At 46.8% G+C, this 23,767-nt stretch overlaps 4 protein-coding genes and 1 long non-coding RNA gene across 8 annotated transcripts; 2 read left to right on the plus strand and 3 right to left on the minus strand.

Annotated features, from left to right (window-relative positions):
- Positions 1–229: 229 nt before the first annotated feature.
- Positions 230–8,417, minus strand: LOC120957219 (septin-2). Its single transcript, XM_040379297.2, has 4 exons — positions 8,286–8,417; positions 2,710–2,967; positions 1,828–2,628; positions 230–1,753 (listed from the first exon to the last, which is right to left on the minus strand). Exons 1-4 carry the CDS (start codon positions 8,313–8,315, stop codon positions 1,589–1,591), a joined length of 1,254 nt encoding a protein of 417 aa, XP_040235231.1. The 5' UTR covers positions 8,316–8,417; the 3' UTR covers positions 230–1,588.
- A 3,254-nt stretch (positions 8,418–11,671) lies between these two features.
- On the minus strand, positions 11,672–13,709 carry LOC120958449 (trafficking protein particle complex subunit 12). The gene is made up of 3 exons (XM_040381281.2): positions 13,480–13,709; positions 12,421–13,399; positions 11,672–12,324 (listed from the first exon to the last, which is right to left on the minus strand). The coding sequence occupies exons 1-3, from the start codon at positions 13,565–13,567 to the stop codon at positions 11,946–11,948; spliced, it is 1,446 nt and encodes a 481-aa protein (XP_040237215.2). The 5' UTR covers positions 13,568–13,709; the 3' UTR covers positions 11,672–11,945.
- LOC125907196 (uncharacterized) lies at positions 13,379–14,977 on the plus strand. Its single transcript, XR_007452510.1, has 4 exons — positions 13,379–13,471; positions 13,689–13,728; positions 13,810–13,981; positions 14,559–14,977. It is a non-coding gene; the product is annotated as an uncharacterized LOC125907196 (long non-coding RNA).
- A 126-nt stretch (positions 14,978–15,103) lies between these two features.
- Positions 15,104–18,698, minus strand: LOC120957876 (ankyrin repeat and LEM domain-containing protein 2 homolog). The gene is made up of 3 exons (XM_040380297.2): positions 18,435–18,698; positions 18,176–18,352; positions 15,104–18,050 (listed from the first exon to the last, which is right to left on the minus strand). The coding sequence occupies exons 1-3, from the start codon at positions 18,478–18,480 to the stop codon at positions 15,382–15,384; spliced, it is 2,892 nt and encodes a 963-aa protein (XP_040236231.2). The 5' UTR covers positions 18,481–18,698; the 3' UTR covers positions 15,104–15,381.
- A 1,608-nt stretch (positions 18,699–20,306) lies between these two features.
- On the plus strand, positions 20,307–23,477 carry LOC120958083 (elongin-C). Of its 4 annotated transcripts, none has more exons than XM_040380643.2 (3): positions 20,307–20,518; positions 20,813–21,089; positions 22,510–23,477. In XM_040380643.2, exons 2-3 carry the CDS (start codon positions 20,884–20,886, stop codon positions 22,649–22,651), a joined length of 348 nt encoding a protein of 115 aa, XP_040236577.1. In that variant the 5' UTR covers positions 20,307–20,518; positions 20,813–20,883; the 3' UTR covers positions 22,652–23,477. The 4 variants fall into 4 exon arrangements, with proteins under 4 accessions (XP_040236577.1, XP_040236576.1, XP_040236578.1 ...); XM_040380642.2 differs by having other exon boundaries at positions 20,310–20,518; positions 20,810–21,089; XM_040380644.2 differs by lacking the exon at positions 20,307–20,518 and adding an exon at positions 20,612–20,693 and having other exon boundaries at positions 20,810–21,089.
- The last annotated feature ends 290 nt before the right edge of the window (positions 23,478–23,767 follow it).

Consider the following 23,767-nt stretch of genomic DNA (forward strand, 5'->3'; position numbering starts at 1 on the left):
CTGCAAATCAAGCCTTCTATCAGCTACTTTTATCTAGTTACAGTAACTAGTAACTGATTGCAAATTAACGAGTCATTTTCCGTTACATTTGATTACTTACGTTCCCATCTTTAATACAATTTAAATTAGGAAACGCGTCGCTTGAAAGTGTTTCAGATGGGGAAAACGAATAGAACCAATGCATTTTCTTTCCTTCCAGTAGTAAAGATGTAAAACGTACGACACCTGCTTTCCTTATTTCTAACGTCATACAGACTCTGTGTGTATTTTAGGCGGTATAGTATTACATTTAATCAAGATGAGCTTTGCACAACGCAAACGCGGCACACATAGACAGACGTGGTTGTGACACGTAGCCTCCGGATAAAAACGCTGTCGGCAATTTTGCGGTTAAGCATTGTCAATCAAAACCGAAACATAAGTAAATAAAATTTGGTCGCTTCTTTCTCGTTTGCTCCACTTATATGTTTTACTCTTAACTTTTTCTGTAATTCTTGCTTGCTTTTCGTGTGCTTTTGATTTTAAAATAAAGCGATGAGTAGACCAATTTATAACGGTTGCATTTGATCGAACCGATAAAGAATGTGGAACGGGTTTGGCTTTTGTTTCAAGCATTTTTATAATTACGAACGCACAAATGGACACAGTTTCACCGAACGGCAGACACGTTAAAAGCGGGGACAAACATGATTGTCGATTGCCTAATCCTCACCCTGTTTATATCGGATTTTCCGTGCTGTAACCGTTCATTTTCAACGTGAGACTGGCTTGTGGCTGGTTTCGTCGGTCGGAACCTTTTGCTTCAACTAAAATTGATATCGCGCTACTTTTTTATGTTAGGTGAATTTTGTTCTTCCTTCGTTAATCTCTTTTTTGCTTCTTTTTTTGGTTGAGCAGGTAAAACTCTATCTATTAACCAGTGCAGCTACTACGAGAAAGCCATAGTTTGTACGTGAAGCATCTTTGCCAAGAATAAATCGTTTTCCTAAATCCTTTTTGCTAAAAGAAAATCTTCTAACCCTTTGTTATCCTCCGTTTCGCTTGTCCTACTGCAATACTAGTTTTGGCTATGCGTTCTCTACTCCTTGTTCAGTTTAAAACGATTTCCTTTCTGAAGATTTTACATGTTCAATGTTCTTAACATTACACTTTTGTTTTGCTTCGTTTTGTTGTATTGTTGCTAGTAAAAACTTTGCACGTTTGTTTCGGTTTCTTCTTTGTTTTGGTTTGATAGTTTTCCTTACTTTCCTACGCAAAAGCTTGTCTACTCTGCTTCGGTTGTAACGAAAACGGGTTTAATGAAATCAGTTAACTTTACGAAATACTTTCAAGCCTAAAAAATATTGTTTGAAGTTAATACACATGAGAAAGATGGTGGAAAAAGTGAATCAAAATTGCGCTTTTTGCATTATAGAAACAAAAAAAACCTCTTCCTCGGGATTGTTGAAAGCAAGCCTTTTCAGTCCTGCAACCATAGAGAGATAATAGAGCAAAAGCACACGCAATGAGAATCAACGGCAAAAAAGGGAAATTCACTGGAAGGCGCTCTCCCCACAACCACCACCAGAAGCGCCCCTCTTTAGCTCGTTCATTTCTTTTTGCTCTTGCCCAGCGTCAGCGTGTGGTGTGCCGTCATCTGCGACTTGCGCCGGTTAAACTCGACGAACTCTTCCTCCAGCTTTTTGCGCGACTCCTCCAGCTTGCGCTTCTCCTCGGCATGGTCCTTCTTCAGCTTGTCGAATTTGGCATGGAGCTAGGAAGGAAAGGAAATGAAATTAATTATCTATCACAAACAAAAGCAAAGTTTCCGTTGAAACACCAACGTACCTCCTTTTCGCTCTCCTTCAACTCCGCCTCCTTCTCCTTGACGCGCACCACAAACATCTGACGCACCTCGTCCTCCTTCGCCTGCAGCTCGGCCAAATGGTTGCTACGCTTCGCCTCGAACGTTTGCTGGAACGAGACCGGCTTGTTATCGCTGTCCACATCGGTGAAGCCCATCTCCTCCAGCCGCTTCTGCCGGTACAGCTCGTAGTGGCGCGTGTGCGTCTTCTCGCGCATATCCTCCATGTTGGTGCGGATAAGCATTTCGCGCAGCTTTACAAAGTCGCAGTGCGCTTCGTTCTCCACCTGCACCGTACCCCACGGGTACTGGCGGGCCCGCACCGTCTTGTTGCCGACGCGCACAAAGTCCGTACTGCCCACGACAGCAAACGGGATGTGCGAGTTCATGGTGGTGTTTACCTCCGCCACCGATTCGTCGTCGGTCGGGAACTGGTAGATCTGGACGCCGTTCGCGCGCAACTCCTCGTTAATCTTCGCCTTAAACTTGGCCAGCTCCGTCTTCGAGATCGTGTCCGCCTTGGCGATTATCGGAATTATGTTCACCTTCGAGTCGAGCATCTTCATGCAGACCAGATCGAGCGACTTCAGCCCATGGCCGGTCGGGCAGATGAAGTACAGACAGATGTGCGTGCGGCTGTCGTGGTACGTCGACAAGGAGCGCTTGATCTTGAGCTCCTCCTGCAGGTACGCCTCGAACTGCTGATCAATATAGTCGACTACCGACTTGAAGGAATCGTCCTTATTGATCTGGTCGCCGTAACCAACCGTGTCGCAGATCGTCAGCTGGAGAGGGGAAGAAAAAAGGGAGAAAAGACACACAAATTTTACTTACATCCATTTCTACAGATCTCGCTCGATTCTCACCTTCAGCCGAACCATGCTCTCCTGCAGCTCGTACGTGTGGGCCTTCAGCTTTACGCAGGGGAGCGTGTGAGGACTGGGTTGCGATTCGAAATTCGTGTTGAACAGCGAGTCCATCAGCGTCGATTTGCCCAGGCCCGTCTCACCGATGCACATAATGTTAAACACGAACCCATTCTGGACGCTCTTGCTGACCAGCTGGTCGGGCAGGCTGTCGAATCCGACGTGTCCCGATTGCTTCAGCGTACGAGTAAGATCGTTCTGGAATGGAAGCAAGCAAGTAATGTCAAATGATGTACTCTCTTAAAAGTGCTCATCGGAGACATTGTCACTACACTTATATTTATAAATAATAATATCAGAATAAATATTCAAACCCATGTAGATGGGATCACACAAAAATAGATCAATCTAGTTCCAAACTAAAAACACTCTTCTTCATTCTTATCAACAACACTCCAATTAACTAACTTTAGTGTAACTTAGTCTCAAAGTGATCATGCCCACAACACAACGTCAATGTGTCTATCTCATCTTTGAATGCGAGATATAAGTCAAGGTGTACCACCATCATGCATAAGCCGATCCAGAAGATATGAAGGTGGAAAGACCTAGCGTTGAACCTAGTTGAAGGCAATCAGATGCCCCAGTAAATTCAATAGTATCCTATTTTTTATTTTTAAATTGGTGAACTTCAAGATCGTCGAGGATAGCAAATCCCAAAGTAAAAACTTCTTATCTTAAAGTTAAGTTTTGTAAATTAGACCTAGAGAAGTATACAAGATTTTCCAGGTCTCTTTCGAATGTGTACATCGTTATTCATCGCCTTCAAGATGTTTTTCAACGGCTGTCAAATGGTCTATTTGCATCATAATAAAATTTCAATTCTTACACATGATTTCCATTCACCGCATCACAAAGAACTGTCAAAAACTCAATCCAGAACAACTCACAAGCAATGAAAAATGTTGTAGACATTGGAAATAGACTCGGAAAACCCTGTAACGAACTCAAACCAGAATCTACGATTTCATCCAATATTTCACAGATGAACATGACTTGGTGCCTAATTGTGTTAATCACTAGATCATCAATAGAATCGCTGTAAATTGGTACAGGACATATTCCATTGAAATCGATTGCTATTACACGTAGTTATCATCTGGACTGTCCTGAAGGACTTAACTATCCATGCCATGATTAAGTCTATGTCAACTTAACAACATGTCCATCAAGCCTCATATGGACCGTCCCGCGTAGCAAATACTGAATATCCGGCTGCGTGGTACTATCCATAAGTCTCGAAGGTCTGTATAGACCGTCATGATCGTGTAGATCATTGCGCAAAAAATGTCCTGGCTTTAACAGATCGTTACCGTGCCATAAGAATGCGAAGAAGGCTGCTCTTATCGCTGCCCCCTGTGTCACACAATAGGACCAATGACCATTTCAAATTAAATGCCATACCTCTACACAATAACGCAAAGATTAAGCAGCCGTATGTAACATCCCTTGCTATCCACACTTTACTGTCAGATCAATTGTATAATCCTTTCACTGTGCGAAGGAATGCAGTTTCCTGATTGGATTTCATTTTTTAAAAACCTGCATATATCGCATCATCATGATAGTGGATCATCCATTTCATCATCGCCTTGCTTTTCCTCAGCCTCAACAAGCCCATTTTGCAATCGCATCACAGACAAACCGAGCAAAACAAGCAAAACATTAACCGTACGTCACGGTTTGGCCATTTGGCGAGAAACGAAACGATGTTACGGAGATTAAATTAACCATGCGCCTTGAACATCTTGCCATCACCCCCACCACTACCAGCCTCCACGGTTTCAGTTTCATCCGCACAAAGTGGACGAAGTAAAGAGTAACGCTTCGCTACACTTGGCCCCGCAGTGCATCCAATGAATGCTGCAAAAGAAGCGCCAACACAGCAATACAAACAGCAAGACGATGCCATGCCTCGTCACCCATCAATATTTCATGCGTCTCGGCCACCCAATTTTCTTCGCACAAGCGACAAATGATAAATGAAAATTAATGTACTCCAAACAACAATCCACAACGCTGCGTTTGGGTCAGGGCGACGGTCGTCATCGACCCGCGTGGCCGGGAAGCTAGACAATCGGGTCACCCATAAACCACCCACCACCCCCGGTGAGGAGGAGGCATCCAAACGAAACGCGCCCGCCACTGTCTTAGCGAACTGTGAACACAACACAAAGGCTGGAAAGAGTGTGTTGTAGCAGAGTACGTGATTTGTTAATTTCCGTGACTGAAATGAAATAGTGAGCTTTTTTTTTTGGCCACACTCCTAACGAAGCGGTCCAAAGAGAATGTGTGGTTGAGTGTTTTATGTTTTTACGCCACATGGCGCCATCCCTTTCTACCGGTCAATATATTTCACCACCTCACTTGGCAAGAGGCAGGATTGTAAAACGATAAGGAAACGATCGAGAAAAGCACCCGCGTGTGCAGATGCGTTTTATCGAACAGTAAAGCAACAGCAAACACAGCTCAACCGTTTAAAATGTGGGGCAATTCCGGAAAGTTGACCTCCCGCGCAGTTCGCCCGAGGGGAAAGAGATATGGCCACCTATTTTCTAACAATCGGTTAATTTATTTATTGTACAATCCGCCGCGGGGGTTTGTTGAGTGATGGCGCGAGAAAAAGTTTTTCAAGGCCTCATTACTCATGCAGCCAGCCGGGGAGTTTGTTGCAGGTTTGTTGCACCGTAATAGAATTCAATGCCTACCCAAAACGTTACAAGTATTGGCTGGAGCACTTTCTCCCCTTTCGACGGGTGAGAAAGTGGACCGACCCGTTTCGGGATAGGGGTGGCCCTATTCCCTATTCTAGACGCTTGACATTGTTGTTCTTCCGATGTCACCTACTTTACTCGACAGACAATTGATTTGTTTGGTTTGATTTTGTAGGAAAAAGTTTAAGCACTGAGCGCCTTTTGTTTGTCGCTTGCCGGGAGAAAGCATTTCTGATCGATTTTTTGGTTTGGCAGTGAAATCGTTGTCCCTAATGGCTCTAAAAAGCAATGCATTTTCTACCAATCGATCGACGGGGTTTTTGATTAAAGGCAGCTCCCTTCAATCAATCTATCAAAATGAATGGCTGCTAAATGATTTAAAATTGGGACCGGATGGCATGTTGCGGTCAGTTTATACTTTCCATTACCACTTGATTGATTTTGATAAAAATTACAATCACTTATTATCAGGCAAAGTTGTCCGTTAAGTTTAGGAAGTTTTGAAAATTTTAAAATTAGCATGTAATTCAAACGACCCTGTTAGATATTCTAATTATCGACTTTAGGGTTCTTCCTCAGACTACCAAAAATCATTTAAAGCTACGCAAAAGTGTTTGTAAAATGTTGAGTCAAACTTTTTCCCCAAAAACACACACTCTAAAGTCGCTAAAAGATGCCTTATTCCAGCTTAATCCACTAAACAAATTAATGCGTCATTTGAAAAGCCGCCTAGGCCGACGGCGGCATCAACGCATTAATCACACTTCAACGCCAAGCATTGGCTGTACTGGATCACTTCCAAGCAGCGATCGTTTCCACCGTATAGGGCGTAAGAGCAAAGCCCGCCGGATCGATTTTCATTGCCCGTTCGCATTCGATTCCGACTTCTGTTTATGCGTTTTTCCCAGCAACAACACGCGCTGCCGTTGCGTACGTACGCCAGCATATGAACGTAGGCGCTACGCGCAGCATTGGATTGCTTATTTATCTTTTTTTCTCTCTCTCTCTCTCTTCAAAGAAAAGCCTCTTCCTATGTTGAGTCGTGTAACGGCCAGCGGCCAGACCCTCGAGAGCGGGCCAAACGGCACCACCCGGAATTAGAAAGTGTGTGCCGAATTCGTACGCTAACTGTGTGCTGTGTGCGGTAACGCGTCTATTATGGCGGTGGTGGTACTCCTCACACCACAGCACCACTATTTCCATTGGCGATAGTAATTTCCCTACACATTTTCCTCATTGCTAGCAGTGCGGTGTTACAGGGGAAGGTAAATAGCCGGTAGGTGTAAAAGAATGCGCCGCAGCTTTGTTTGGGTACTGCCTGGAGCTTCTTGTTCTATTTAATAGGTTTGATGGGATATATTATCTTATGTTTTCCGTCATACGGATCCATAATCAGAGTTTTAACCATCTGTTTTTTAGGAGAGAGATTCAGGGTCCATTCTCCTTTTCTGTGTCTCGTCTTTCGTTTACAGCTTGTGGTTGTTTTCCTATGACTTTTGATTTTTCCGGACGACTCGGACTTCAAATAACTCCAGGCGACTCCGGACGGCTCTGGACGATTCCGAACGATTCCGAACGACTTCGGACGACTCCGGACGACTCCGGACGACTCCGGACGACTCCGTAAGACTCCAGACAACTCCCGGCAACTCCGGACGACTTCGGACGACTCCAATTCCGCGCAAAACTAGAGGTTCAGATTTTGCCGGAGTCGGAATCGGACTAAGAATAGCCGGAGTTGGATCGGAGTCGTGGGTGCGCTCCTAAGAGCACATCGCTAGCTGAAACCTTCTCAAGTGCACAGGCAGTAAAACGCGAAGGACGCGCCAGTTCTCCGGATAGCAGCCGACCGACGACCGACGACCGACGACCTCCCTGTTCCTTCCTTCCTTCAATGCCGGGTGACGCATAAACAACGCATTCGTTTCATATTGCACAGCCCGCCACAGCATTCTTGGATGCGCTTCGATGCCTGGTGCTGCACCACGTTCTGCTCTGTTTGTACTGTGGCATGTGCCTGTGTGTATGTGTTGGTGCGTGTTTGTCGCAAGACTCACGCTTCCGGCAAGATTCAGGTTGCGGGATTTTGGCATCGCTTTTGTGTCTCCGTTAGTGAGGGAGAAAATCTCCTCAGACAAAAAAGCAGCTCAATAACTCCCTCAAACGCTCTCTTTGTGTGTGAGCTATCCAAAATTCAATAAAATATGTTCCTTCGTGTTGTTCCGTTTTTTGTTTTCTTACTTTGGAGAACTTCTTTTACTTTCTTGTGTACACTTTGCTGCAACAAAGTTTGTTATTTCTTATGCAGCTCTTGGGCCACACAGCATATAACCACGCAGAACACCAATCATCCGCACCGCCCCACACACACGCACTCATGGAAAACCCAAAAAAAAACAGTCATGTTTATTCTTCCCCTCAGAGGGTCTTTCTGGACATGCAGAGGGGCAGTTTTTTGCTTTGTTCTACAACTCCACTGAAATCCGTCCACTGAACCACCAGACCGAACGTGCCACCCCATGGTCCGCTCTCTATCCCTCGCAACATTTTCACATATTCTCACGAACACTTTTTTTTGCCGACTTCCGGCCTCTGGTACGATTGTTATGATTTATGCTGATGAATCAGTGCACTGCTGCTGCTGCTGGAGGACGCACCCTTTCCAGGGCGACCACCCTGCCGAGAAGCACTGTTGGGTTCACACTTTTTGGCTCACAAACACTCACACACACACGCACGCACACAATTGTGAAACAATAGACAATAAGGAGGTAGCATTGTCCCCCCGGTCACGAAATTTACCTTCATCACTGCAACGTCCGCGGCCGCCATGGTGATTCCAGGGATTGTTGAGATGAAATAAGCTGTTGTTTGATGCGTTCGGTTCGAGCTAAACTTCTTCCTTGCGCTGCTGCCGCTGCCCTCTCCCCCACTCCAGCACTGACGTTTGATGTCAAACGCCGCGCAGGGGAGGGGATGGTGTGTCGTTTGACTGGAGTTTGGAAGCAACACCGTGGCCGTTATTTTCGGTAATTTTCATTTGCAACTTAGTTTAACACTGCGGCTGTTTTGAGGCTCGATTTTCCACACATTTTTAAATAATTTTTAGCAAACGAAATCACACAACAAAATTGCTGTTTGCAGCGACAAAATCCAAACTGGAGGAACAGTGGTTCATCCTTTCGGTCACGCGGTTCGCCATTTGAATGTAACTTTTTGGTGATAAAAAAATATTTTTAAAAATATAGAAACAGCAAAAAATGAGTATTTACCACATAGATATTAAAAAACGAAGTTACAATGATTTTTTAAAGTAATTTGCGATTTTTTTTACAAAAAATACCTTGAGTGTAGTTTCCACGTAGTGATGGGAAAAATAAATTTGCGTCAGATTCGATTCCGACAAGCTCCGAAGTTTTCTGGAATCGATTCCGGATAGTAGGTCTGGAATCGGTTTGCTGAATCGGATCCGGAATTGGTTCCGACATCGGAATTGGCTACGGAATTGGTTCCAACATCGGAATTGGATCCGGAATTGGCTTCGGAATCGATACCGGAATCGAAATCGGCTCCGGAATCGGAATTGACTCCGATATCAAAATCGGCTTTGAATCGGAGTCGGTTTCGGCATATCCATAAGAATAGGCGGTTAGGTTCAATAATGCTACTACATATTGTAACCACAAAGAATCCAAATTTAGTTGTAATCCTTTCTCAAGGAGATTCCCGGTCTGAATGATGATTTCCAATGATTTCGCTTCTGAAACTTTTTTCTTCAATTCAAGAACTGATTCTCATTCCGGAGCTAATTCCGTTTCTGGAGTTAATTCAAATTCCGTTTCCGGAGCAAATTGTGATTCCAAGGTCGATTCCGATTCTGGAGCCGAATCCGATTCCGAAGCTGATTTCGATCCCGGAATTGATTCCCAAGCCGACTTCGGAATCGGCTCTGGAGTCATCTCCCGAATTGGCTCCGGATAAAACTTTGGAATCGGCCCCAGGCATTTCATTTCGTTATGTTTTTTTATCTTTCATTTCGATAACAGGCCTTTGTTTCAGAGGTCGACTCTGGACGACACCGGGCGACTCCAGACGAAACCGAATGACTCCGAACAATCAAGAACCCTGGGAAGGCCACTCCTTTGCTCCAAAATGTAGGAAAACCATTTGAGCCAAATATTACCGACATTTATGAAAAATGTTCGGTCATGATGATGATGATAAGTCCCACCTCTTACCCCAACACAGGTTTGAGAAGGACGGAAGTATCTTTACGATAATATTACTCTAAGGTAGTTTTTTGAATAAAATAAAAATTTACGAGCAAGTGGTGGCATCGGACGTCATTCAAAAGAAATCACCAAGTCATACACACACCCAAGACGACCGACGTAGTTTCATCAAGAAAAAACGGGTCAACTCCATCGAACACATCAGGACATAACTGCGACATGCATATGGCCAGTTCCACTGGTGCCACACCGGCTCCAGGGCACTACCTTCCGAAGCAGCAGAACCTAATGTATTGGAAATTATCAGGGCACACTGCAACATGCATATGGCCAGTTCCGCTGGTACCAACGATGGCACCAGGGCACTACCTTCCGATGCAGGAGAACCTAATGTATCTGGAATTGGCCACTTACAATCATCAATGAGTGAATCTCGCTGTGACCTCCCAGACATGCAGACAGCAACCTCTCCCAAACAAAATCCGATTGTCCACTTGTACGCGCGCGTGTCTCAAACTTATGTTGTCTCTTTCTTATATATTTTTTTCTAATTTGATTTCATATATCAAGAAAAATCTTATCATCATCATCAAGCTCATGATGACAAGTGCAGTTGTACATAACATAGTGACATAGGACTTCTACACAAATATGACATTACACAGTTTGTTTGACATATGCCGCACACCTACGTTTGAAGTCTGGCAAGTTACTCGCATTCTTGATTTCTCCGGGTAATCTGTTGTACAATTGAATCCCCTTGAAAAACAAAGAGTTTCTGGCACCATGTGAAATTAAGTTGGGAACCCTCGGCTCATTTGCTCTGCGTGTACAGTGCCGATGAACATCAGATCCTCGAACAATGAGTTCCCCTAAATACCCTGGCAAAAGGCCCCCCAAAAGTTTAAATATAAAGGTCATGGTTTGATACACAATCCTCTGCTCTACAGACATCCACTGAAGAATATCTAGCATAACAAAAGACGACGTACGTCGGCCACACCCTAAAGCTAACCGCATAATACGATTTTGCAATCTCTGAAGCCTTTTAATTTGTCCCTTATTGCCAAGAAACAGAATCGACGAGCAAAAATCAAAATCTGGTGAAATCAGTGACTTATAGAGGTTAACTATCCCAAAAAAATCGAGATCTTTTGCCAGCCTACTAATAACCCCACACTTTGATGCCACTTTAGCGATGACCCAGTCTATGTGAGTGTTGAACTTCAATCTGTCGTCTAAAATAACCCCCAGATATTTAACCTGACGGACTCTTTCGATTGGTTCCTTATTTATCACGATGGATGGGGGACTGTCTAATACACCAGCAGTCATTACCATGTAACTAGTCTTCTTAACGTTTAATGCTAGCTTTTTGTACCTAAGCCAACCATCCAGAGCGTTTAAATCGAAATTAATCAGAGACTCTGCTTGCTTGATGTCTTTGTGCGAGATAAACAAAACAGTATCATCGGCAAAAAGATTGATCTCACAAGACTTCAAAACCTGTTTCATGTCATTGATATACATTATAAACAAAATTGGTCCAAGAACACTTCCTTGCGGAACTCCAAGGGTATTTTCTATAGGCTCTGATATAGAGTTACCAAAAACTGTTCTCTGAGTTCTGTCTTTTAAATAATTTTCGAACCAATTGAGCTCTTTCCCCACAATACCAAAACGCCTTAAGGTCTGCAGCAATAACGGTCTTGATATAGTCTCAAATGCTCGTTTTAGATCCAAGAAAACGGCAACTATCGAATCCTTTCGATCCATCAACACCTTCCACCTCGCCAGTACAAGATTTAAAGCAGTTTCACAAGAGTGTCCCCGTCGATATCCTGATTGTTTACTAATCAACAGGTCATTTCGAGGGGTCATGCCACGCCAGATGTAACGAGCGGAGTCTTCGATTGTCCTTCGAGAAGGAGTTGTCTTTCGCTTCACTCGAGAGCGTTGGCGTTCCTTATTTTTAGTCCTTTTTCTTTATTATGAATACTTTATAAGCACAGATGTGTTTTCTTCCTTTCCATTCCCTTCACATGATCAATCTTAATTGCATTAGCTGGATTTCTACCTTGTCTACTTACGAACCAAATACCTTTTGAAGCCTTTTAAAATTAATATTTAAACCTAAAAAGAACAGTTCCATATTGCGTCACTACGGCTGCCTACAAAACATAAATATAATTGTCTTTATCCTCTGCATCACTTAGCCCTCTCCGCCCGCCTACACAGTCGTCTGCAGCTTGAGACAAACGTCCAGCCCTACCGTCAGGTCGGCCCGGTGCCGATTGACCAGCTTCAGCAGCTTAATCTTCTTCTCCTTCGCATGGTTCGACTCCAGCTCGTACAGCGTGGACAGGTTCACGAGCAGCGACTCGTTCAGACATGCCTTGGTGTTGCGCTCGATTGCGCCCTCGTACAGCTTGATCGCGTCCTTCAGCTTGCCCGAGTACAGCAAACACACGCCCATGTTGTTGTACAGCATCGTGTTGGAGGGCGCGGCCGCCGACGCCTTCTGGAACAGCTCAAATGCACTCTGGAAATCGTTCTGGGCGACGGCCAGCAGCCCCCGGTCGATCAGATCCGGCACCTCGGAGGCTTGCCTGTGACAAAAACGAAAGAAATTGAAAGCACTTGTGTGAGTGGCGTACGATAGCGCGCAAAACAAATTTCGAAAAAGAAAACCGTCATCTGCTTACTCCTCCTTGAGCCGTCGAGCTTCGGCAAACTTCTTCTCCGCACCCGCCATATCGCCACACTGCAGCCGCATCCGGCCCCAGGCAGACAGGAGTATGCGCTTCTGCGGGTTGGCCGCTGCCCCGGCCAGCCGTTCCATGAGCTGCTCGACCAGCCCGTAATCTTTCACCGCCAGCGCACAGTTCACGATGGAATGTAGGACGCGCGTTTCGCGCGCGGTCCAAAAGCCGAACGCTTCCTGCGCATGGGGCACGGCACCGTTCGGCAGGCCGGCAGTTCGCTCGAAGTAGCAGCGGATTTGATGCACCACCGCCAGCAGATCGGTCAGCCGATCGAGCGCGACACGTGGCGCACCGAGATAGACGGGCAGCTCGGCAAGCAGCAGCCGGAAGGAGAACGGTGCCATCGAGCCCTTCCGGTCGGCGTGCATGTCCGGATGGTAGAACTCGTAAAACACGTCCGGATTGGTCAGTGCACCGAACGGTTCCGCCTCGACGCGCGCTATCTCGTACTGGCCAAGCTTTACCAGCAGCGCCAGCCGGGTGAACCAGAGCTGCAGCGAGTTGGGGCTGTGCTTCACCGGATGCCCGGCGTGCCCGAACCCCTGCTGCTTGATCGTGAGCAACCGGGCGGTCAGGTTCACTGCCGACCGGAAGCACCCGTTCTCTATCAGCTCGCGCAATCCCCTCTCGTCCTGCGTTACGTTGTCCGGGAGGAGCAGCTTGCGCTGCTGTGCCTCGCTCGCGTCGACCAGCAACCCGACCGCGTCCTGCACCGGATCGGTCAGATCGGTCGCAACGCTTACGCCGGGCATGGTTAGGTTGGCGGGTGGCAGGCCGCCCGGTGCCGTCCGTCTGGGCGGCTGCCACAGATCGCGCACGCCGTCCGGAATGTTGGGTTGGGATTGCAGGTCCATCGAGCTGCTGGCGAGGTAGTCGTAGGACAGGTACGCTTCCGCCACTGCTCCCTGCGAGAGACCTTCTGCAACAGAAGTAGAAAGCAGTAAAAACACAATTAGCAGCGCTCAGTCTCCTTGTTATGCTGTTTTCATAGGTACGTACCTTCGCCGGCGGTCAAACTATCGAAACAGCTCGGTGGATCATTGGCGAAATATTTGCTTATATTGGGTTCCACACCACCGCTCGCCATTTTTGGGAAAAGGAATAGGAAGGAACTTAGTTAACCACTCTAGCAGCAAAATCAGCAACGATACGAGGAAACCATTCAGCTGATTAATCAGCCCCTTTCTGTTTTGGTTTCTGTTCCACAGCTGGGCTGATTTTGACGTTTCGTTCGAGAGAGATAAAAAGGTAAACAAAGCGCTGTTTTTGTGCAAATTTCAAATTACCAGTTTTTACATTCCTATTTTCTTTTCTTTTCATGCTCCAAAGTGGTCCTGTTACAATTAAGTGCGATGTGCTGACATGGTTCCAAGGCTACTCCTTTCCTATTTGTCTGTTCACGAGCTCCAACAAAATTTGCTCCGTTTATGCAAGTCACCGAACTCTCGGGGAGGTATCTCCCAGACCTTGGCCTACGCTGATGATACGGACAGGACTAGGGGTGAGAGCGCATAATTGTACCTACCCTAATGCTAATTCTAATGCTGGAAACGATTTCGATACTAGAGCCAATCACGGAGTTGACTCCAAAGCCGATACCGGAGTCCACTCCAAATCCGGAATCAATTCGGGTTCGGAATTGCCCCTGGAATCAGAATCGACATGAGAATCGCAATTAGTTCCGGAAACGAAATCGGAATTTGCTCCAGAATTGGAATTAGCTTCGCAATGAGAATTATTTCTTGAATTGAATTGAAAAAGTTTCAGAGACGAAATCATTCCGAGAATCTCCATGAGAATGGATAGTTCACAAATAAATTTGGATTCTTTGCGGCTATCAATACGTCGCATCAGCCATTCGACCCAAACACCGACTCCGATTTCGAAGCCAATTCCGATTCCGGAACAGATTCTGATTTCGGAACCGATTCTGGAGCCGATTCTAGAACCAATTCCTACTCTACTATCCGGAATCGGATTCAATTCCTCTCGGATCTACTATCCGGAATCGTTTCTAGACAACTTCGGAGCTAGCTGGAATCGATTCCGACGAAAACTTAAAATTTCCCCATCACTAGACAGGACTCTCTAACTGCTGACCATTATCAATGAATGGAGTGCTTCCTTTATTTGGCGTAACGTCCTACGCGGACATACCACATGCCGCCGGCCTAATACAGGCTTTGGAGAGTGAGTTCATTACCACGCAGCCGATTAAAATCAGTCCTTGCAACGGAGGTGAACGTGGTCCATTCTAGACTTGAACCCATGACGGGCATGTTATTGAGTCGTTCGAGTAGACGACTGTACCACGGGACCACCGCTTTGAAACGCAGATTAACAAAAACAAAAACGGATGCAAAGGCATGCAGCGAATAGGAATCGTAAGACCCCAAGCGATCTATTCCATAATATCTTTCTATGGTCACATGTCACCCGAAATCAAAGATAAGTATGGCGTAGTCTTAATAAATTACTTTAATTTTAATTGAGTACAGTCATGTGCGTGCTGATTGTTTCCTGCCCTGCTCAGAACCTCGAATGAAAAAAACTCCCTCAATCCTTTCAATAAAAAAAAACTTGATCGCATAAAAACATTTTGTAAAAAAAACAACAACTCCTCTACATGAAAAACCTGACGTGCGCCAGCATGACAATTATATTGTTACAGTTCGTAGGTTATCCCTCCACGTGTCCTTTGTAGACCCTTTACGCAATACAAAACCAAAGCCCACCAACTGCCAATAACAAACATTAATCCTTTTTTTATCTTCTCTCTTAAGCATTTCATGCTTTCGTCTGACAATTTTCCAAACCAGCTGTTCGCTACCTGTTTTATTCGAGATTCGAGACACAATCGTTCGAGACACAATCCCGCAGGATGATCGCGCGCCCCCGCCCCTAGGAACCGTACTCCACCATCGCACACTTCCAGGCGTGCACGTGCGGATGCGTCTGCGGATCGATCTCGACCATTTTCAGCACGTTCCACACGTCAAAGTCCTGCTTGGTTGGCATCGTTTCGGAAATGAATGCGGTATAGCGTTGCTTCTGCTGTTGCTCCTGCCGCTCCTCCACCACCGGGCTCGTATCCATCGAACCGTTCAGTTGTGCTCCTTCGTCGGTGTGTAGCGCCCCGTTCAGCAAACCATCCGTCGTCTCGTGGTGGCCGCTGCTGTTGTTGCCGTTGCGATCCTTGCGCAGCGCTTTCGGGCTTGACGGTGGCGTAAAGAACGCATCCTCTTCCTGCTCGTTCTCGGAATCGCTGCAGCTGTAGTACAGCTCTTCCTCGTCCTTCGACCCGTTCAGCTGGAGCGGCTCCTTGCCACCACCGCTACGGTACGTGTGGAAGTCAACAACAACCGGCGCTGGTGCCGGTTCCGACGCCGAAGTGGTCCGAATCGCACGCTTTTCGCGCCGTTTGTTCATTCGCTCCATTATGCCCGGAGGGCCGCCGGTGCCGGCGTGGATGGTGGTCGCACCGGTACGGCACCCGCACGCTAGAATGTGTTCGTTCTCGCTCCATCCCGATTGGCCGGCAAAGTCGAGGGGCGTTATTGTTGCAGCGAGGCTAGAATACTGTACCAAGAACGTGCCGACACATTTGGCTGCGTCGTGCAGCGACCCGTTTGTTTGCAGCAGTGGACGCCATATGCTGGCCAGCTCCTCACCGGTCCGGTTGTGCGGGACGTTCGCCACGATCAGGTAGGCGAACAGGGAGTGCACTTTGGAAAAGTCAACCACCCGGAAGGCCCCATCGTTGCGATAGTTTTCCAGCAGCTTTTCCACCTTGCGTATCTCGGCCTGGAACATTTCAGCGGCAGTGCAGTCGCCGGGTTTGGCAGTCGCTTTGGCCACATTGTTCACCAGCCGGGTGCCGAACACGTGCAGCGAGTTTAGCAGACAGCGGTACGGGTTCGAGACGGCGGTCCGGTGCAGCTCCCCATCGCCCGCCATATTGAGCGTCATCTTTTCCGTCGATTCGCAGATCATGTTCAGCTCGTCGTTGAAGGAACGGTCTCCCGCTCCGCCTCGCTGCACCGCCGGCACTTCCTCCACGGTGTCGCCGGGCGGGACGATGGGCTCTGGCTGCCGGCTGGCGCCTTCCAGCTGCTGCTTTCGCTGCGCCAGATAGTGGTCCAGCAGCGTCAGGCCCGCCTCCTCCGCCATGTTGCAGAACGTGCCGAGAAAGCTCCAGTGCTCCTTCCAGCCGACCTGCTCCTTTTCCGCCAGCATGCGGCCCACCGTTTCCAGGCCCTTGGCCGGATCGGCCAGCCGTATCGAGCGCTCCTTGAACGATGGCGACTCCGTCACGTTCGCCTTCCCGTACAGGGTTTGCGTTTCCTCGCACACGTAGCTAAAGTTGCCCTCGTCCGGCTCGCTGTCGCAGTACGAGCCGTTCGTGTCGAAGCTGGCGTTGGCGAGGTGGTTGGTGCGGTAGGAGAAGAACAGCCGGTTCGGGGTGTACGGTACCGACAGGCGCAGGTGATTGCCGTTATCGTCCGGCAGGAGCTTCTCCACCGGCTGCACCAAACTTTCGTCCAGGCTCGCTTCCACCAGGCTGTGATTATTGTTGTTGCGCTGCTCCTCCTCCTCTTCCTCCTCCTCCTCCTCCACCTGCTCACCATCCACTCCGGTTGCGGTCACCTCTTCCAGCCTTCCATCGAACGAGCGATTGGCAAAGAGCAGCCGGCGGGCGGTGCCACCCTTGATCGGCGTCGAGCATTGCCGCAGCTCCGACAGCTTCCCGTCGCTCTGCACCTTCGCCGCGGCGCTCCCCAACACCTTCAGCCTCGGCGGTGTCTTCCACCGCTTGCAGAACCGCTGCGCCTTGTCGTGATCCATCGGGCCGGCGTACGCTTTTATTTCCCGCCGGGCGCCCAGCTTGTCCCTGGGCCCAGCCCCTTCCAGCTTGGGCAGCTCGGTCGGCGAGAACGGTTCCCCCACGACCGGTGGCAGCGTGTTGTCCTCCGCCCGTATCACCGGCACGAAGAAGTTCTCCCTCAGCAGCGCATCGATCGCTGCCCGCACCTCGGGCGTGTTGTTGGCCGGCCGCGCCCGGCTGCAGATGATGTCGCGCGGGTACAGCCCGTCCGCGTTCGGCTTCACCTGGCACTGGGGGAACGCGATCAGCTCGCGCACCACCTCCACCCACCCGAGCTTGGCCGCGAAGTGCAATGGCGTCTCGTTCCGGCACTTGTCCGGCGTGTTCAGGTACAGGTCGAGCAGAATGGCAGTGACCTCGTCGGTCGAGGCGGAGCGCTGCCCGTGCAGCAGCTCGATGTACGTGGCGCTTTCGATCGTCTGCAGTATGAGGCGGCAGATTTCACCCCGACCCTCGATCGCGGTAATGTGTAGTGCGTTGTAGCGGGGACCCTCCTTTAGGATGGTTGGCGTATCGCCGGAGCTGATCAGGTAGCGCGGGTTTTGCTGTATCGTCGCCCGCACCTCCTCGACGTTGTTTGCTTCGATCAGTTTGCGAAACGCGACCAGCTTCTGGCTGGACGGTGCGATGAAGGGCGATTTCGGTACCTTCCGTTCGGCCGACGGTATCGGGCTTCCGGGAGGCACTGTCACGGGGACAAGGGACAGGCGAGAGGGGTTGGGGGAAGTAAAATAAATAAAATTGTAATTCAACGACGAGAGTTTGATTAAATTAAATGCAAATATAAAAAACTGTTTCCATCCTTCTTACCAAGGCTAGCAGCAGCAGCTCCACCGCCTCCTCCAGTGCTGCCCCCGCCGTCCGCGGGCCCATGCAGGTAGAAGTATACGGCCTCCTCGCTCGACGGGAACGACTTCATCCGGGCATCTTTGTGCACCTTCAGGGCGGCCAGCGCTTCCGCCTTGTCGTTGTAAAAGCTTTTGATGGCTACGGTGGCCAGCGCAGAAAGGAAAGTCATTTAGACCTTTAGGGGTTTTGAAACCAAACGGTCGGCTGCGCGCATACTTACCAAAGTTGGATGTGTTGTTTGGTATGAAAATGGCGTAGTACTCCATCGCACTGACCGCGGCGTCCCGCTGGGTACGACTTTCGGGCACAGTGCACAGTTAAAAACACTCACACGAACAGCTTACACGCTACCCGCGCTGGGACACAGTTTTGCGGGGTTTTTTTGTGGCAGTTTTTAGCAGGAAATGGAAAGAATTGTGCAGTCTGTGTTGATCTCACGGCGACGGGATAGACACATATGAAGCGCTGTTTACACATACACACATAAACGCATGGTGTCGACACTGTGTCGACGAAAGACACGAACTCGATGTAGCCGTTTCATCGATCAACGGTTGCAAGCCGTTTTTTTTACTTTATTTATTAAGCAAACAGCTTTCACACCAATAAAACGAAGTTGAATGTAAAGAATGCTGTGAAAGCAATTATTAAAAGCTCTAAAATTGTTAAGAAAATCCTATTTGTATGGAAAATCGATTTGAAATTCAAACCAACCGACCACTGTGCGAGCGAACTTCGTTCGACCAGTGTGGCCAGATTATTTTGGCGGTTTTTGGTAGGAGCAACAAAATTTTAACGGTAGCTTTAGACGGTTCAGATTTTTTCGGTATTTTTGGGTAGGTTGTGAAATTTTAAACGCAAGAAAATTATACTAGGGATTCTAAGCTAGCGAAGGATTGAGATGCACGTTTTCTTCTGAGTTGTGGCGAGATCGTTTTTTGAGGCTCCACACAGTCGCTTTTAGGGCCGTGGCAACGTATTTTCGCATGCAATTTTATCGGACGGCCTGTCAAATTTTTATATGGGATTTGATAGATAACGTCGCACGACAAAATCGCACGTCCGACGTTATCTGTCATATTTCATATAAAAATTTGACACGCCGTCCGATAAAATCGCATGCGAAAAAGCGTTGCCTTACCCTGCGCTCTAGCACCAATCGAACACGACATCGAAGATTTCAAATCCCATACATTTTTCATGTTCGATGTCTTGTTCGATTGGTGCTAGAGCGGCGGGTTAGTTGTCACTGTTAAACTTCTTCTTTAAGTCGCTAGTGATTTCAATATCTTTATATGGAGTAGTGATGGGCGGGTCGACCCGAATCCACCAGATCGGAGTCAAGGTGGGTTCAATACAGGCGTCCCCCGAGTTACGACCCCCTCGAGTTACGACGATTCGCAGATACGACGATTTTGATTTTGACAGTTAAAAGTTGTCATTTGCAAGAAATTGGTGTATTTTTTTTGAATATCTGGGCTGATAACCGTTATACACACATTTCGAAAGATTCCAAATCTACCCTATCTTGAATATCTATATTGTGTACGGTTTTTAAAATATAATTATTACATTATCGAACATTATTTTAAATAAAATACACGATATCATAGATTCCAACTCTTCAACTTCGGTTATAAACTTTATATTCATAGATATTCGACATACGACTTTTTCGACTTACGCCTTGCTTTGTGACATTTTTTCGGTCCCAAATACAGTCGTATCTCGGGGGACACCTGTACTTCAATAAATCGGTAGGAATACTGATAAATAGATATTTCTGGTCACTCTGCCGTTCAACACACTGTCACTTCAACGGACGTCAAACCCAAGGTGTGTTTATTAAGGAGGTGAATTGTTAGCGCGTTTTCCGGGCGCCATCATTGAGAATTGTTATGTCAAATCGCATACAATTTTCTATACCCCCCTCCAGCCCTCCCCGATTTTAATACCGGAGCCCCCAGTATTGTTATGTCAAGTCGTGAAATGTCAATTTGCTCTGAAGCACTTCACCTCCTAATATCCATACACCTTGGTCAAACCAAAACAACACTTTGACAGCTCGAAGGGCCCCCGTCGCCGCAGAGCTTCTCCCCTTCTCATCCCCCACACACTCTCGCTACCGTATGTTGATTCCGGTTCATTTTTCCTGTGCCTGCATTTACCTGTGTGTGCAAATCGAAACGGGTGCTTATTAAACTCCAGCACTCCCGTCCGTGCGTTGTTTGCGGGACGTCTTAGGGGTCATTTTGCGTTTCGCCTTACTGCTTCCCGATTGCCGCTTCCGCTGTATTGTAACAGGTAAGTAGAAGATTTTCCTGTGGACTGCACTGTATGATGAAAAGCAGCAGCAGCGAGATAGTTTGTTGCCCTTTCGTATATGGGGATGGCATCAGACACCGCTGTCGTCTGGTAGAGCGGTGCAGCATACAGAACAATACGCACACACAGAGACACACACAAACACAAACACACGGTACAAAACTGTATAGTCATCATCCGGTGATCATGTCCTGTGCGTGTGATGTGTACCCTTTTCGAGGATTATTGTGCAAACTTTTATTTTCTGTCTTTCCATTTTCCCCTCCACAGCAGCACCCCTTGGCCCTCTTTCCGTGCGATATCAGCGAGTCGGCACTCACACACCGCGCCATAACAGCAACAACATGGAGGAACGCACCGGAACCGAGCGGATCTATGGCGGATGCGAAGGACCGGACGCGATGTACGTGAAGCTGATCTCGTCCGACGGGCACGAGTTTATCGTGAAGCGCGAGCACGCCCTTACCTCCGGCACGATCAAGGCGATGCTTTCCGGCCCGGGCCAGTTTGCCGAGAATGAGGCGAACGAGGTCAACTTTAGAGAAATACCGTAAGCGTGCCCCAGTTCCCCCTACTTCTACTTATTTCTATTATGTAATTTTTAGTGCTACCTTCCCCTCTTCCCTCCTCTTTCCCCCGAGCGTGGAAAGCCTTATAACAACGTGTGAGGATTTTCGCTGATAAAGCGTGCTCGGTTAAATGACGCGTACAGCGGGCAACCTTTGAACCCTTCGCCACAGTCGTGTCGGCTGGCGCCATGGGGAAAGATTGGAAGAAACGTGTTGAGCCCTCCGTGAGAGACCAGCACTAGACATTGGGAGGCGATTAGAATCACCTTCGTGTCTTGCACCTTCACTATCACGATAATAAGTGAGTGGAAGGAAAAGCAAAACGTTTGTTATCAAAGCGAAGAGCGACAAAGGCAGCATGTAAAACACGCCACAGCACAGCTGAGTCAAAGCATGACTCAGTGAACGGTGTGTAAAAGCATGCTGATAGGAGCAAAGTCTATTCATTAAATTTCGTCATTGTAGTTGTTGTTATTAGTACGCGATCTACACAACTAGAATCGTGTCCTTAAATCAATTTATAAGACAAAAACATCCCTATCGCAACTAGTGAATGGGGTGGGTAAATATGATTCAGATTCATGAATCTGAATGAATTTCATAAGATTCATGAATCTCGAAAGATTCTCAAGGGATTCATAAATGAGCTTCTTATTATTATTCTTATTGGCGTATCAACCTACGTGGTCATGCTAGCCTATGCATATTTTTGAGACTTCTTGGGAAGTTATATAGTTATTTTTGCTACGGAGAGACGGTCCATGCGAGGCTTGAACCCACGACGGGCATGTTAGGTGGGATCGCGCAAACTCAATATTTTGAAAATCATACATCTAAAGGATTCATGCATCCCTAGAGATGTGTGGATTTAAATGGATTCATTAATCTTTCGAGATTCATAAACCCTTGAAGATTCATTGATCTTTTGGGATTCACGTATCCTTGGAGATACATGAGTTTTTTTTTTTAGATTCATGAATTATTGAAGAGTCGATTCGAGATTCGAATCACTCATCGCTGAAGATTCATATGAATAAATCTCAACAAAAGATTCATGTAGTCCAATACTAATCTCAACCCTCCCAAGTCGCTAGTACTTGTCTGGTACTTGTGTTGTACAAGACCAGAAAGTGAACGATTCCCGGCGGCATCGACGTAGAGTAGTAACATCTGTAAAAAAAAATGGGTTAATGTGGCTCTTTAGCGAGAGGATTGTGATTTATCGTACGATTGAAACTGCTTAGAATTTGAGTTGGATTGAAAAACTGAGGAAAAAAGGCATCTATTTCTTTGAACCCCTTAAACCCACAAACATTTGCTGCAATGCAATAGGAAAAGGGCAAATTAAAAAAAAAATAGTACTCATCATTTTCTTTCGACTTTTTCTCTCTCTCCCTGTAGCTCACACGTGCTCGAAAAGGTCTGCATGTACTTCACGTACAAGGTGCGCTACACAAACAGCTCGACGGAAATACCCGAGTTCCCAATCGCACCGGAGATTGCGCTCGAGCTCCTGATGGCCGCCAACTTCCTCGACTGCTAGGGGGACCACGCGCGCGACCCGCTCTGTGGGTGTGATACACTCTCTGGTTTTAGTTCTTTTTTTTCGGGTTTTCCATCACCATATGCTGTTTTGGGTTTCCGTTTCCTTATTTTTATTTTATTTTTTGTATAAACCTAGGACCCTCCCCTCTCCTCCCTTTGCACTGATTGGGCTGATAAAACAAAACCATAAATATACACATTAATGACAAACATCCAAATAGAATTGTTACCCTTTCCCTATCTAACTCTCTCTCTCTCTACACCAGTAAAGGCACCTTTGCATATGTGTTAATAAGCCGCTTAATTGAGGTTGAAAATTCGTTCGTATAAAAAAAACAAATCTTAGCTTAAAGCTAACTATTAGCCAACACAATACGGAATGTGAATTTACTGCAATTTAATCTTCCCCTTTGACTCGGAGAAAGCCGCTCCTTCCATCGTCTCGTTCTTCTGAAATACTCCAAGCAGAAAGATTTTTTCTTGTTGTGAAAGGGACAAGGATACATATAGAATATTCGGTAGCCTGAAACACACCTGGATAGACGCCTTAACGGGAGGTGGCTGAAGCTGTTGATCATCGGGTTGTTGTATTGGTTCGAGCAATAGTCAGCAGCATAGTGTGAGAGCCAACAAGAAGAAGGTGCAAATTACAGTTTTCCCACACCTATATATGTGTGTGTGAGCGTGTATAAAATTATCAGCTGGCATTTTTCGTTTTTCCGTTTCTTTTGTATTATGTTAATTTCTCTGCTCTATACCATAATAACGATTTATACGAGTAATAAGAATAAAAATGAGTTTGTCGAAGAAATTTGATAAAGGAAGGTTTGCATTTGAAGGTTTAAAGTTATCCAAATAGTTGAAATTAAGTTTTTGCTAATATACGGACTAATATGCTAATGTAATGAGCCTTACAGGGGTTTCCAAGTCACTTTCAAATGTAAACATTGTTGTTATTCACCGCATGCAAAATGTTGTTCCACATCCAGCTGACATTTCATTTCCATCATAATAATTTTTAATTTCTTCAGCATGAATTTCAACACGACTCAAGCTGGATTGAGTTTGACAGTTCCTTATTATGTGTTGAAAATCATGTGTTGAAACTGAAATT

Source organism: Anopheles coluzzii, chromosome 3 (genome assembly GCF_943734685.1).
Source record: "Anopheles coluzzii chromosome 3, AcolN3, whole genome shotgun sequence".
NCBI classification, from domain to species: Eukaryota; Metazoa; Arthropoda; class Insecta; order Diptera; family Culicidae; genus Anopheles; species Anopheles coluzzii.

What these genes read in the sequence shown, in the direction of transcription:
- LOC120958083 (XM_049608097.1), top strand. An exon ending in GTCAACTTTAGAGAAATACC is followed by an intron (nt 21,090 to 22,509) that starts GTAAGCGTGCCC and finishes CTCTCCCTGTAG; the next exon opens with CTCACACGTGCTCGAAAAGG.
- LOC120958449 (XM_040381281.2), bottom strand. Translation starts at nt 13,567, where the DNA reads ATGGCGAGCGGTGGTGTGGAACCCAATATAAGCAAATATTTCGCCAAT. An exon ending in TAGTTTGACCGCCGGCGAAG is followed by an intron (nt 13,400 to 13,479) that starts GTACGTACCTAT and finishes CTTCTGTTGCAG; the next exon opens with AAGGTCTCTCGCAGGGAGCA. An exon ending in GCTCGACGGCTCAAGGAGGA is followed by an intron (nt 12,325 to 12,420) that starts GTAAGCAGATGA and finishes TTTTTGTCACAG; the next exon opens with GCAAGCCTCCGAGGTGCCGG.
- LOC120957219 (XM_040379297.2), bottom strand. Translation starts at nt 8,315, where the DNA reads ATGGCGGCCGCGGACGTTGCAGTGATGAAG. An exon ending in CGGACGTTGCAGTGATGAAG is followed by an intron (nt 2,968 to 8,285) that starts GTAAATTTCGTG and finishes CTTCCATTCCAG; the next exon opens with AACGATCTTACTCGTACGCT. An exon ending in TGAAGGAGAGCGAAAAGGAG is followed by an intron (nt 1,754 to 1,827) that starts GTACGTTGGTGT and finishes TTTCCTTCCTAG; the next exon opens with CTCCATGCCAAATTCGACAA.
- LOC120957876 (XM_040380297.2), bottom strand. Translation starts at nt 18,480, where the DNA reads ATGGAGTACTACGCCATTTTCATACCAAACAACACATCCAACTTTG. An exon ending in AAACAACACATCCAACTTTG is followed by an intron (nt 18,353 to 18,434) that starts GTAAGTATGCGC and finishes TGGCCACCGTAG; the next exon opens with CCATCAAAAGCTTTTACAAC. An exon ending in AGCTGCTGCTGCTAGCCTTG is followed by an intron (nt 18,051 to 18,175) that starts GTAAGAAGGATG and finishes TCCCCGTGACAG; the next exon opens with TGCCTCCCGGAAGCCCGATA.